General features: G+C 47.2%; 1 protein-coding gene across 16 annotated transcripts in view; it reads left to right on the top strand.

Annotated features, from left to right (window-relative positions):
• Positions 1-12,554, top strand: part of jakmip3 (Janus kinase and microtubule interacting protein 3) — a 471,349-nt gene that overhangs the window by 129,354 nt on the left and 329,441 nt on the right. For 15 of the 16 annotated variants that reach the window (XM_068052708.1, XM_068052695.1, XM_068052694.1 and 12 more), the window contains exon 2: positions 240-481. The exons of the other annotated variant lie outside the window; for it this stretch is intronic. In XM_068052708.1, coding sequence (XP_067908809.1) covers positions 347-481 — 135 coding nt within the window. In that variant the 5' untranslated portion in view covers positions 240-346. The remainder of the gene's footprint in view (positions 1-239; positions 482-12,554) is intronic. 16 annotated transcript variants of the gene reach the window in all.

Raw genomic sequence — 12,554 nt, 5'->3', positions numbered from 1 at the left:
TGAAGCGACAAGCATTGTTGTTTGAAGTTGTATTTTCTAACTGTGGAGATGTTCGGAGAACATTTATTATAAGGAAAGATCTTGTATTTTATCATGCCTCAGCATTGCTGTCTCGAATAATTATGTTGTGCTTACATTTGCGAGTAAGAACTGCTGATGCATCCAAATTCGCTTTTAAGCAGAAGTCTCCATTGAATGGAGGGAAAAATAATGTGCCATGTTTTGTCTTTCTTTTAAAGGTGGAAGTGAAAATGTAGATGAAAGGAGAGGGAAAAGAGAAGTCTCCAGCTTTGGAACGGAGAGTTCTCTGTCTGGGTTTTTGCCCTCTGGAACACAGCAGCACACAATGTCAAAGAAGGGTGCTGGCGGTCGAGCTAAGGGAGACAAGCCTGATGCCTTAGCTGCTTTGCAAGCTGCCAATGAAGAGCTCAGGGCCAAATTGACTGACATTCAAATTGAGCTTCAGCAAGAAAAGAATAAGGTGTGCATTGTCCTTTTCCGAATTTCTATTTAAAGAAATTATCACTAAATAAAGCACCAGCATAGGAAACTGTTATAAGTTCTATGAATGGGAACTTGCTATCAATATAGTATCTACATTGGTATAAATGAAGATCTGCAATTTGTTTTGGAAGTAACAATGTACAGACTTGAAAATACAGTGGAGATTTGCTTAGAGCTACTGTATAGAAATGCAATGTGCTTGTGACCCAACTACTTGTTATATAAGGAAATCTCCATTGCTCTTAATTCATTCCCATCACAGGATGTTTGATTTTTCATTGCAATGCAAATTCCAATACAGTCGAGAGCCACAAAAGCATTAAGTAAAATATTAATAGGTTATAATTCTGGTAAGTTTCAGAAGCCAAAGTTTTTCATAGACACATTTTCTGAATGTGAATTATATCAGGTTTGTTACCCAGGAAGTCACTGAAGCACCTGCATATTTATTTGGTGCAGGGTGAGGAAAGAGACCAGGTAGAAACACCCAAGCCTCTTCAGGGTTGGGGGTGGGGGGGGTGCAAGATGTACCCCAAGGCTGCCAAAAGCATTTAAATCACAGGACATTCGCCTGAACCCATGTTGCTGGACTAGTAATACAAAGGCCTCAACTAATAATCAGTAGATAAGAGTTCAAATTCTACCATGGTAGCTGTGGAATGTACGATAGATGGAACTAAAAAAACTGGAATGAAAAATTAGTATCAGTAATGGTGACCACAAAACTACTGGATTGTTCACTAATCCTTTACGGAAGGAAATCTGCCGTCCTGACCCAGTCTGGCCGATATGTAACTCCAGCAATGTGTGGTTAACTCTTAACTGCCCTCTGAAATGCCCCAGCAAGCCACTCAGATGTATCAATCTGCTTCAGAAAAATCTAAAAAGAAAAAAAAGGCGCAGAACACCTGGCATCCATCTAGGACATGACAAAAGTACAACCAGCCCAGTAAATCCTGCAAAGTCCTCCTCACTAATATCTGGGCACTTCTACCAAAGTTGGGAGAGCTGTCCCAGACTAGTCAAACAACAGCCTGACATAGTCATACTCACAGAATCATACCTTTCAGCCAATATTCATCAATAACCTTGGGTATGTCCTCTCCCAGCAGCAGGACAGACGCACCAGAGGTGGCGGCACAGTGATATACAGTCAGGAGGAGGTTGTCCTGGAAGTTCTCCATATTGACTCTGAATACCATGAAGTTTCAAGGCATCAGGCCAAACATGGGCAAGGAAACATCCGGATTACCACCGAGCACCCTCCCTCAGCTGATAAATCAGTAGTCTTCCATTTTGAAAGCCACTTGGAAGAAGCACTGGAGGCAGCATAAGCACAGAATGTACCCTGGGTGGAGGACTTCAATGTTTGTTAGCAAGAGTTGCTTGATAGCACCACTGTTGACCAAATTGGTTGAGTCCTGAAGGTCATAGCTGCCAGATTGGGCTTGCAGCAGGTGGTGAGAGAGACAATAAGGGGGGAGAAACCTACTTGAACTGATGCTCACCAGTCTACCTGTCGTAGATTCATCTGTCCTTGACAGTATTGCTCAGTGATAACTGCACAGTTCCTGTGGAGACAAAGTTCCTTCTTCACACTGAACTCTGACAACATTCAAGAAACTCAACACCATCCAGGACAAAGCAGGCTGCATGATTGGCACCGCATTCACCACCTTAAACATCCACTCCCTCCTCCACCACCACTGCAAAGTGGCAGTAATATGTACCATCTAAAAGATGTACAGCAGCAACTTGCCAAGGCTGCTTCAACAGCACCTTCCAAACTAGTGACCTCTACTGCTAAGAAGGATAAGGAAGGGCAGCTGATGCATGGGAACACCACCAGCTGCAAGTCCCCCTCCAAGTCACACATCATGCTGACTTGGAAACAGATTGCCATTCCTGCACTGTCGCTGGGTCAAAGTCCTGGAATTCCCTACCTAACATCACTGTGGGTGTACCTACACCACACGGACTGCAGCAGTTCAAGAAGGTGGCTCACCACCACCTTCTCAAGGGAAATTATGAATGGATAATAAATGCTGGCCTTGCCAGTGACATACACATCCCATAAACTGATTTAAAAAACACTAAAAAAAAAAGTTTCAGTTTCCAAGAGTAATTATTGGATTCTAGTCAGGAGCTGGTGCCTTGGCTCTTCTTTTTTTCCCCTCTTATTAGTCAGGGCTGAGGACAACTGTACTACTGTGATTGGCAAACTCAGCATAAACCAGGAACTGAATCTAAGACTTACCCAATTAATACAGTTCATACTACACTACATGGTGCTTTTACATGCTGAGGTATTGGGGCACCCTTAATTTAAAGCCTTTTGGATTTTTTGGAACTTAAGCCGGAATTTCACGTTGGGTGGGAGGCCCCGCCCACTGGCCAAAAAGTCAGGGACTAGCCCACCTCCACCAGGTCTGGGGAGCCACGCTGGGATTTTTTGCTTCCCAGGCCCTTAATTGGCCTTGGGCGGGACTTCCACCTCTCCGAGGCAGGAAATCCCGCCTAATGGAGCTGCCGGCCGATCAGCGGGCCAGCAGCTCTCGCTCCCAGTAGCACCACCGGGAGAGGTGGCTGGGACTTTAATCCAGTCATAGCAACAAGAGGGACGACAGCACTGGAAGACAGGTGAGTATTTTGGGCCCCGCCGGGGACAATTGGCCAGGCCCCAGTGAGGCGGGGGGTATCTTTCTTTCAGTGGGGCGGTTGAGGCCTCGGGGTGGGGGGGGCCCCTCCGTGGGGCATAGGGTGCCCGATCAGGAGGGCGCTCCCCTCCCCCAGAGCCGACAAGGAGGCCGCCAGGTTTTACCTGGCAACTTTCTGGGGGCCTGAGCCGCCCACCCGCTGCTGGTAAAATACCAACATCGGTGGAAGGAGGCCCTTAAGTGGCTGCTAATTGGCCATTTAAGGGCCTTGATTGGCCTGGGGTGGGGGGACTGTTTCTCGCCACCACCGCCTCTCGTAAAATTGCAGTGGGGGTGGGAAGGTGTCAGGAACAGCACGCACCACCTCCCACTCAATTTTACAGCCACTCACCCAGCCACCAGCCCACTCCTTTGGGAGGGGCGGTAAAATTCCAGCCTTTTTCAATGAAGTAAATTCATCTGAGAAATGTCTCATCTGCTTCTTATGCTTTTACTATATTTTGCAGATGCAACCTTATAGCCAAATTTAAACTTCACCACAATGTCCATCCTTCATAACATAGGCAAAATTAAGAAATGAGAGCCTGCATTGCTACAAATCTGCTGAATTAGAAGTTATGCTTGTCTTGATTAAATGAGTTTTCTGGGAGTGACAGAGTTTATTAAGGCTCAGATACAAAATGAGTGACACAGTGAGATCCAACTAACAAGATGAAAGCAACATCATGGTTTTGATGAAAGGTCACTGACCTGAAACGTTAACTCTGCTTCTCTCTCCACAGATGCTGCCAGACTTGCTGAGTATTTCCAGCATTTCTTGTTTTTATTACAAATTTCCAGCATCTGCAGTATTTTGCTTTTATTATATAAGTTACAATGATTATGCTGATTACTTTGCAGAATGCCATAACTTTAACTGACTATAAATTGCCTTAACTAATTTCCCATTGATTTTAATTGACAGTAATTTTTCACTTAAATGGATCCTACAATCTCCATTTTCTTGAACTACCTTTGTTAGATTTTCTAATAAGCAGCCAGCAGGACCTTGAGCCACAATGTGATGGTACCTTATTATGAAAGAGAGTTATGATTTTTATGACCCCCATTAAATCTGTTAAAATGTTGCCAAAACCCAACTGATTATGAATAGAAACTGATTTCCTTACTGATCCCACACTATATAGTTGACTGCTTTTGCCCTTATAGCAACGAGAGATGGGCAATAAATACTGCCTTACCAATGTCACACACATCCTAAGAACAAATAAAAATTCCCCATGCCTACCTCATGAATTGCCAGCAGTATCCACATAAAAGACTTAATTGGCCATTCATTCAACAGAACAAGTAAACAAGGTTGCAATTACAATATTAGCTTAATAGTGTCTTCTTGGCTTATGCAACAGTAAGTTTGCATCTGTGCATTCTCTGGTAGTGTTATGTTTAGTTTAGTTCAGAGATACAGCACTGAAACAGGCCCTTCGGCCCACTGAGTCTGTGCTGACCATCAACCACCCATTTATACTAATCCTACACTAATTCCATATTCCTACCACATCCCCACCTGTCCCTATATTTCCCTACCACCTACCTATATTAGGGGCAATTTATAATGGCCATTTACCTGTCAACCTACAAGTCTTTGGCATGTGGGAGGAAACCGGAGCACCCGGAGGAAACCCACGCAGACACAGGGAGAACTTGCAAGCTCCATACAGGCAGTACCCAGAATTGAACCCGGGTCGCTGGAGCTGTGAGGCTGCGGTGCTAACCACTGCGCCACTGTGCTCAGCTAGATTGGCTATTGCAGTGAACAAAATTTAAAGTCACTGCCCATTTTCCTATTGATAGATATTGAAGTATATATAATTATGGCAAACTCCCTGTTCATCACAGTACTTTCTTCTCCATCTGTTTGTGCAGGTAGTGCACACAACATTGAGCCTGGCCATCACCTCCTTTCAGATATGCTACATTTTTTTCCTTTTGGGCATGGTCAAAGCAACCCTTCTTACACTCACCTCATGCAGTAGCACCTCCTCTTTTCCAACCATCAGGCAGGGTGTTCAAGTGCTGAGTCCACAGACTCCGTTTCCTGTCATTGTATTTATTTTGCCTTCCAATCTTTTTTACCCCATACAGTCTTTACAAATTAAAATTTATTTTTCTGCCATTATAAAGACTGCAAATATTATCATTATAGCTAGCCTTTAAGAGATTACATCCTTTTGAGTGTTATCTCACAAAGGCAGCTGACTCACTAGATCCCACCTCCTTCAGCAAAGAGAGCCAGGAGCTTGCAAAAAAAACCAATCCTGGAATTTTGGTGGTCAGCTACCCTCCTTCGTTTTGGGGGGGTGGGAGATACAAATCCCACTCTGCTCCATCAGAACCATTGTGGAAAATCTACCCTATTATGGCAAAGAGTTTAGAAAGTGCTGTCACAATCTGAACAAGGCGGTGTGAATTTGAATTTATGGGAACTAAAATGCGAAAAGCAGATCATGTGAAACATTGATCAGAACTGTATGTATCATGTAGAATTGGCTGAGCCTGTCATCACATGGGCAATCACGAATGCACAGAGAAGGTGAATATGTAAAGTAATAGCTAAAGTACAGGAACCAAAACTCTGATTGCTCTGCTCTGTCAGTGGAACTGTGGTAGAGTCTGCCAATTTCATGAGCTGGGGTAATTAGTATAGTCAGGGCATGTGTTAATCTGTTAATTGTGTATCAATGGTTTGATTATATGCAGGTGAAGGTTGTTAATTGGGGTCTTAATTGAGCACTTATAAGCAGGCACTTATAAGCAAACACTCACTGAGACTGGTGAAGGGTTTTGAGTGAGGGACTAGAATATTTATAATCCTTTTATTCTGCACAATACATGTGAAACTGAGTAAATATAGGCTCCAGCATTATCCTTACATAACAAGCTTTCTGGAATTTAACAGCATGTGTATCATATCTGTAAGGGCTCAACCATGCCCAATGTTGGAGTGATGCCACACCACTGAGATACAACACATGAGACCCAGGAAGGGCCGAACAGAAATAGTGCAGCAAAAGTCTTTGGCTCCCAAAAGGATCTATTGGACCACTTCTGCAAGGTAGTTCATAGATTTCTTCTTTTGGGCCTCCTTATCTCGAGAGACAATGGATACGCGCCTGGAGGTGGTCAGTGGTTTGTGAAGCAGCGCCTGGAGTGGCTATAAAGGCCAATTCTGGAGTGACAGGCTCTTCCACAGGTGCTGCAGAGAAATTTGTTTGTTGGGGCTGTTGCACAGTTGGCTCTCCCCTTGCGCCTCTGTCTTTTTTCCTGCCAACTACTAAGTCTCTTCGACTCGCCACAATTTAGCCCTGTCTTTATGGCTGCCCGCCAGCTCTGGCGAATGCTGGCAACTGACTCCCACGACTTGTGATCAATGTCACACGATTTCATGTCGCGTTTGCAGACGTCTTTATAACGGAGACATGGACGGCCGGTGGGTCTGATACCAGTGGCGAGCTCGCTGTACAATGTGTCTTTGGGGATCCTGCCATCTTCCATGCGGCTCACATGGCCAAGCCATCTCAAGCGCCGCTGACTCAGTAGTGTGTATAAGCTGGGGATGTTGGCCGCTTCAAGGACTTCTGTGTTGGAGATATAGTCCTGCCACCTGATGCCAAGTATTCTCCGAAGGCAGCGAAGATGGAATGAATTGAGACGTCGCTCTTGGCTGGCATACGTTGTCCAGGCCTCGCTGCCGTAGAGCAAGGTACTGAGGACACAGGCCTGATACACTCGGACTTTTGTGTTCCGTGTCAGTGCGCCATTTTCCCACACTCTCTTGGCCAGTCTGGACATAGCAGTGGAAGCCTTACCCATGCGCTTGTTGATTTCTGCATCTAGAGACAGGTTACTGGTGATAGTTGAGCCTAGGTAGGTGAACTCTTGAACCACTTCCAGAGCGTGGTCGCCAATATTGATGGATGGAGCATTTCTGACATCCTGCCCCATGATGTTCGTTTTCTTGAGGCTGATGGTTAGGCCAAATTCATTGCAGGCAGACGCAAACCTGTCGATGAGACTCTGCAGGCATTCTTCAGTGTGAGATGTTAAAGCAGCATCGTCAGCAAAGAGGAGTTCTCTGATGAGGACTTTCCGTACTTTGGACTTCGCTCTTAGACGGGCAAGGTTGAACAACCTGCCCCCTGATCTTGTGTGGAGGAAAATTCCTTCTTCAGAGGATTTGAACGCATGTGAAAGCAGCAGGGAGAAGAAAATCCCAAAAAGTGTGGGTGCGAGAACACAGCCCTGTTTCACACCACTCAGGATAGGAAAGGGCTCTGATGAGGAGCCACCATGTTGAATTGTGCCTTTCATATTGTCATGGAATGAGGTGATGATACTTAGTAGCTTTGGTGGACATCCGATCTTTTCTAGTAGTCTGAAGAGACCACGTCTGCTGACGAGGTCAAAGGCTTTGGTGAGATCAATGAAAGCAATGTAGAGGGGCATCTGTTGTTCACGGCATTTCTCCTGTATCTGACGAAGGGAGAACAGCATGTCAATAGTCGATCTCTCTGCACGAAAGCCACACTGTGCCTCAGGGTAGACGCGCTCGGCCAGCTTCTGGAGCCTGTTCAGAGCGACTCGAGCAAAGACTTTCCCCACTATGCTGAGCAGGGAGATTCCACGGTAGTTGTTGCAGTCACCGCGGTCACCTTTGTTTTTATAGAGGGTGATGATGTTGGCATCGCGCATGTCCTGGGGTACTGCTCCCTCGTCCCAGCACAGGCATAGCAGTTCATGTAGTGCTGAGAGTATAGCAGGCTTGGCACTCTTGATTATTTCAGGGGTAATGCTGTCCTTCCCAGGGGCTTTTCCGCTGGCTAGGGAATCAATGGCATCACTGAGTTCCGATTTGGTTGGCTGTATGTCCAGCTCATCCATGACTGGTAGAGGCTGGGCTGCATTGAGGGCAGTCTCAGTGACAGCATTCTCCCTGGAGTACAGTTCTAGGTAGTGCTCAACCCAGCGGTCCATCTGTTTGCGTTGGTCAGTGATTATGTCCCCCGATTTAGATTTGAGGGGGGTGATCTTCTTGATGGTTGGCCCAAGAGCTCTCTTCATGCCATCATACATTCCTCTGATGTTTCCGGTGTCTGAGGCCAGCTGAATATGACTGCATAGGTGTTGCCAGTAGTCGTTTGCGCAACGCCTAGCTGTTCTTTGTGCAGTACTTCTGGCTGCTTTAAGTGCTGTGGATGTTAAATCGCTGGGGGCTTTCTTGTAGTTCAAAAGTGCAATGCGCTTAGCGGCTATGACAGGTTCCAGCTCTTCATTATGAGATTGAAACCAGTCTGCATTTCTCTTCGCACTTTTGCCGTAGGTGGTCAAAGCTGACTCATAGATGGCGTCTCTGATGTGGGCCCACTTGGTCTCAGCATCCCCTGTGGGAGTGTTTTGAAGGGCTGTTACAAGTGAATTTAGAAATTTTTGTAACAGCTGTGGGTGAGAAATTCTGCTCGTGTTGATGCGCGGGTGGCCCTTCTGCTTGGAATGATGCAACTTCTTTGGTCTGAGTCTAACCTTGCTGCACACCAGGGAGTGGTCGGTGTCGCAGTCCGCACTGTGGAAGCTGCGTGTGATTTGAACACTGTTTAAGGCGGCTCGCCTTGTGACAATGAGGTCTAGCTGGTGCCAACGACGTGATCTTGGGTGCCTCCATGAAACCTGGTGACAGGGTTTAGTGTGAAAGAACGAGTTGGTGATGCAGAGGTTATGATAGGTACACAACTCAAGCAGTCTCTGCCCGTTCTCATTCATCCTTCCAACGCCATAGCGCCCAAGGCAGGAGGGCCATGAGTCATGGTCGGCCCCAACCCTGGCATTAAAGTCCCCCAGCAGGAATAGGTGTTCGGTGTTGGGGATGCTGCTAATGATGTTATGGAGTTGTTCATAGAACTGGTCTTTAGCTTCAGGTGCGGAACAGAGTGTTGGAGCATAGATGCTGAGTAGGTGTACTGGACCAGAGGTGGTGAGCAGTCGGATGGACAGTATGCGTTCCGAGCCATTTGAGGGAGGCTCTATCATGCTGAGCAAGGAGTTTCTGATGGCGAAGCCCACTCCATGCTGTCTTGGTTCTTCAGGATCCCTGCCCTGCCAGAAGAAGGTGTAGTCTTGCTCTGCTAGAGAGCCACTCGCGGGGAGGCGAGTCTCCTGAAGTGCTGCAATGTCCACATTGAGTCTACTGAGCTCGTTGTTAATGATGGCGGTCTTCCGAGAATCGTTGATTTGTGTAAGGTCTTCCGACAGGCCAGGACACATAGTTCTGACGTTCCAGCTTGCAAAGCGAAGGGCTGGTACCTTCTTTCCTTTTTTCATGTTGTTTGGTGCGGTGTATCAGTCCACCTTTCGGGCAATGACCCTGAGCTCCAAGCACCCATTGAAGCAGGCAGACTGTGGCGGGACAGAACCTTATTGATCGGGGGCTGCCCGGTTTGAGGCGGGCGGTAGCTGTCCAGTGAGGTGCAATGACCTCTCCCACCGACAAAGGCAACCCGTGGCGCCCAGTTTCTACGCCAATTTATCTGGACTTATAACCCGTAACTGCTGCCTTCCGTGTTGTTTCAGTCGCTGTGAGGCAACTATGGAGTGACCTCTCCATGGCGCATGCCTGGGCAAATTTATGGAGGTTGAGAGTTGCCCAGTCGTCAAAACCCCCCTCTCGGCCTTTCTGGTGGGGTCCAAAGGAGTGCAGGACACGACGTTTGGCACCAGTATGGCTGCAGGAACTGCCGGAAACATGCCAAAGGTGACACATGACCGCCTACGGGGTTCCGCTCCGGATTTTCTGTTAGGGTTTACTCCCTTAGCCTTGGTCTCTCCCGAGACGCCCACAAGGCAGTGGGGTTGTTGGGGCCCCTACACAGGTGTAGGATGGTGCCGGTGGGAGGAGGGGATGCAAGGGGGAGGGGTAGAGGGAGGGGGTGGGGGGGGGTGCAGGGGAAGGGGGTGCGGGGTGAAGATGGTGCGGGGGGGGGGCGGGCTGGGATGGGGTTGTGAGGGGGTGAGCTGAGAGGGTGGAGCAGGGAAGGGGACGGGGGTGGGGGGGGGTGGAAGGGGGGTAAAGGGGGGGGGAGGGGGGGTGGAATCTGGTGCAGGTAATAAGCCATTTCCTCAGTGCCCACCATCGACGTCCGGAAAGCTCATCTACGTCCTTCGGGAGGTGAAGCATCATTTGGCAGACTTAGAGGTGGTTACGTTTGCTAAGGGTTTTTTTTTTGCAGTGGTTTAAATAAAGGCATGCAGCATTGCCGACAGTGCGCTGCAGATGCTCTCCGAGCCATCTCCCGCGGGCGCTTTGAAGTTGCGGCCGGGGGGGCCGCTCGTGGATGTTTTGGGTGTTCGGGGCACCTTTTCACAGGACTTCTCTCGGGTCCCGCAGCTCCTTCTTCACCTCAATGGACTTACCGCATGCCGTGGCTGCAGACACTCTGGACTGTGAAGACAGCAGGATCGGAGATTAAAGTATCGGCAGCTGTGCTCGTCAGTTTCATCCGGATCAAGAACCATTGAATATACAGCACAGAATGAGACCATTTGGACAATCATGCCTGTGCCAGCTCCTTGAAAGAGCTACCCAATTTGTCGCACTCCCCTGCTTTGTGCACTGCAAAGTTTCCTTTACAAGACCACAAAATTCTGCTCCTACGCCTCTTCACCGTCATCTGGCTGGATGGGAATGCACTCGTTTGGTTCTATTTTTATCTATCCAGTTGCAGCCAGAGAATTACCTGCAATGGCTTCTCTACCCACTCCTGTACCATTACCACTGGTGTCCCCAAGGATCCATCCTTGGCACTCCTATTTTTATCTATATGCTCCAATTAAGTATTGAGAAGAGGGAAGCCATTGTTTTTGGTCCCCATCACAAGCTCTGTTCCCTTGCTACTGATTCCATCTCTCTCCCTGGCCACTGTCCAAGGCTGAGCCAGACTGTTTGCAAACTTGGTGTTCTTTTTGCCCCCGAGATGAGCTTCCAATCACATATCTGCACTATCACTGATAGCCTATTTCCACCTCCGTAACATCGGCTGACTCCACCCTTGTCTCAGCTTTGCTGCTGAAACCTTCATTTATGCCTTCATTGCCTTTAGAATTGACTATTCTAATGCACTCCTAGTTGGTCTCCGTAGTTCTATTCACCACAAACTTGAGGTCATTCAAAACTCTGCTCTATCTTGAACCAGGTCCTGCACAACCATTTCCCCTGTGCTTGCAGACCTACTTTGGCCCTCAGTTAAGCAACACCTCAATTTTAAAATTCTCATCCTTGTTTTCAAATCCCTCCATGGTCTCAGCCCTTTCTATCTCAGCCTTATAGCCCTAGAGATCTTTGCGCTACATTAATTCTGGCTTCTTGAGCATCCCCGATTTTAATTGTTCCATCATTGTTGGCTGTGCTTTCAGCTGCCAAGGCCCTAGTTTCTGGAATTCCCTCTCTATATTGGGCAGCACAGTGGCGCAGTGGTTAGCACCGCAGCCTCACAGCTCCAGTGACCTGGGTTCAAATCCGGGTACTGCCTGTGCAGAGTTTGTAAGTTCTCCCTGTGTCTGTGTGGGTTTCCTCCGGGTGCCCCGGTTTCCTCCCACATGCCAAAGACTTGCAGGTTGATAGGTGAATTGGCCATTATAAATTGTCACTAGTATAGGTAGGTGGTAGGGAAATATAGGGACAGGTGGGGATGTGGTAGGAATATGGAATTAGTGTAGGATTAGTACAAATGGGTGGTTGATGGTCGGCACAGACTCGGTGGGCCGAAGGGCCTGTTTCAGTGCTGTATCTCTAAACTATATCTCTCAGTCCCTCTACCTCTCTTTCTTTCTAATAGTCCTTAAAATATACCTCTATGACCCTCAGGCCTAATGTCTCCTTATGTGACTCAGTGTCAGATTCTTGTTTGTTGATGCTTGTAAAGTGCCTTGGGATTTTTTTTATATTAAAGGTACTTTGTAAATGAAAATTGTTATTGTTAAGCTTCCAATTCCCTTTTGAAAGTTACTATTGAATCTGCTTCCATCACTCTTTCAGTAAGACTAGCTAAGAGGAAAAAGGAAGCATACATAAGGTCTAGGAGGCTGAAGAAAGACGAAGTTTTGGCAGAATATCGGGAATGTAGGACCAATCTGAAACGAGGAATTAAGAGGGCCAAAAAGGGTCATGAAATATCTTTAGCAAACAGGGTTAAGGAAAATCCCAAAGCCTTTTATTCATATATAAGGAGCAAGAGGGTAACTAGAGAAAGGATTGGCCCACTCAAGGACAAAGGAGGAAAATTATGCGTGGAGTCAGAGAAAATGGGTGAGATTCTAAACGAGTACTTTGCATCGGTATTCACC

The sequence above is a fragment of the Heterodontus francisci genome, chromosome 20 (genome assembly GCF_036365525.1).
Source record: "Heterodontus francisci isolate sHetFra1 chromosome 20, sHetFra1.hap1, whole genome shotgun sequence".
NCBI lineage: Eukaryota > Metazoa > Chordata > Chondrichthyes > Heterodontiformes > Heterodontidae > Heterodontus > Heterodontus francisci.
This window is presented reverse-complemented; position numbering and strand designations above follow the sequence as displayed.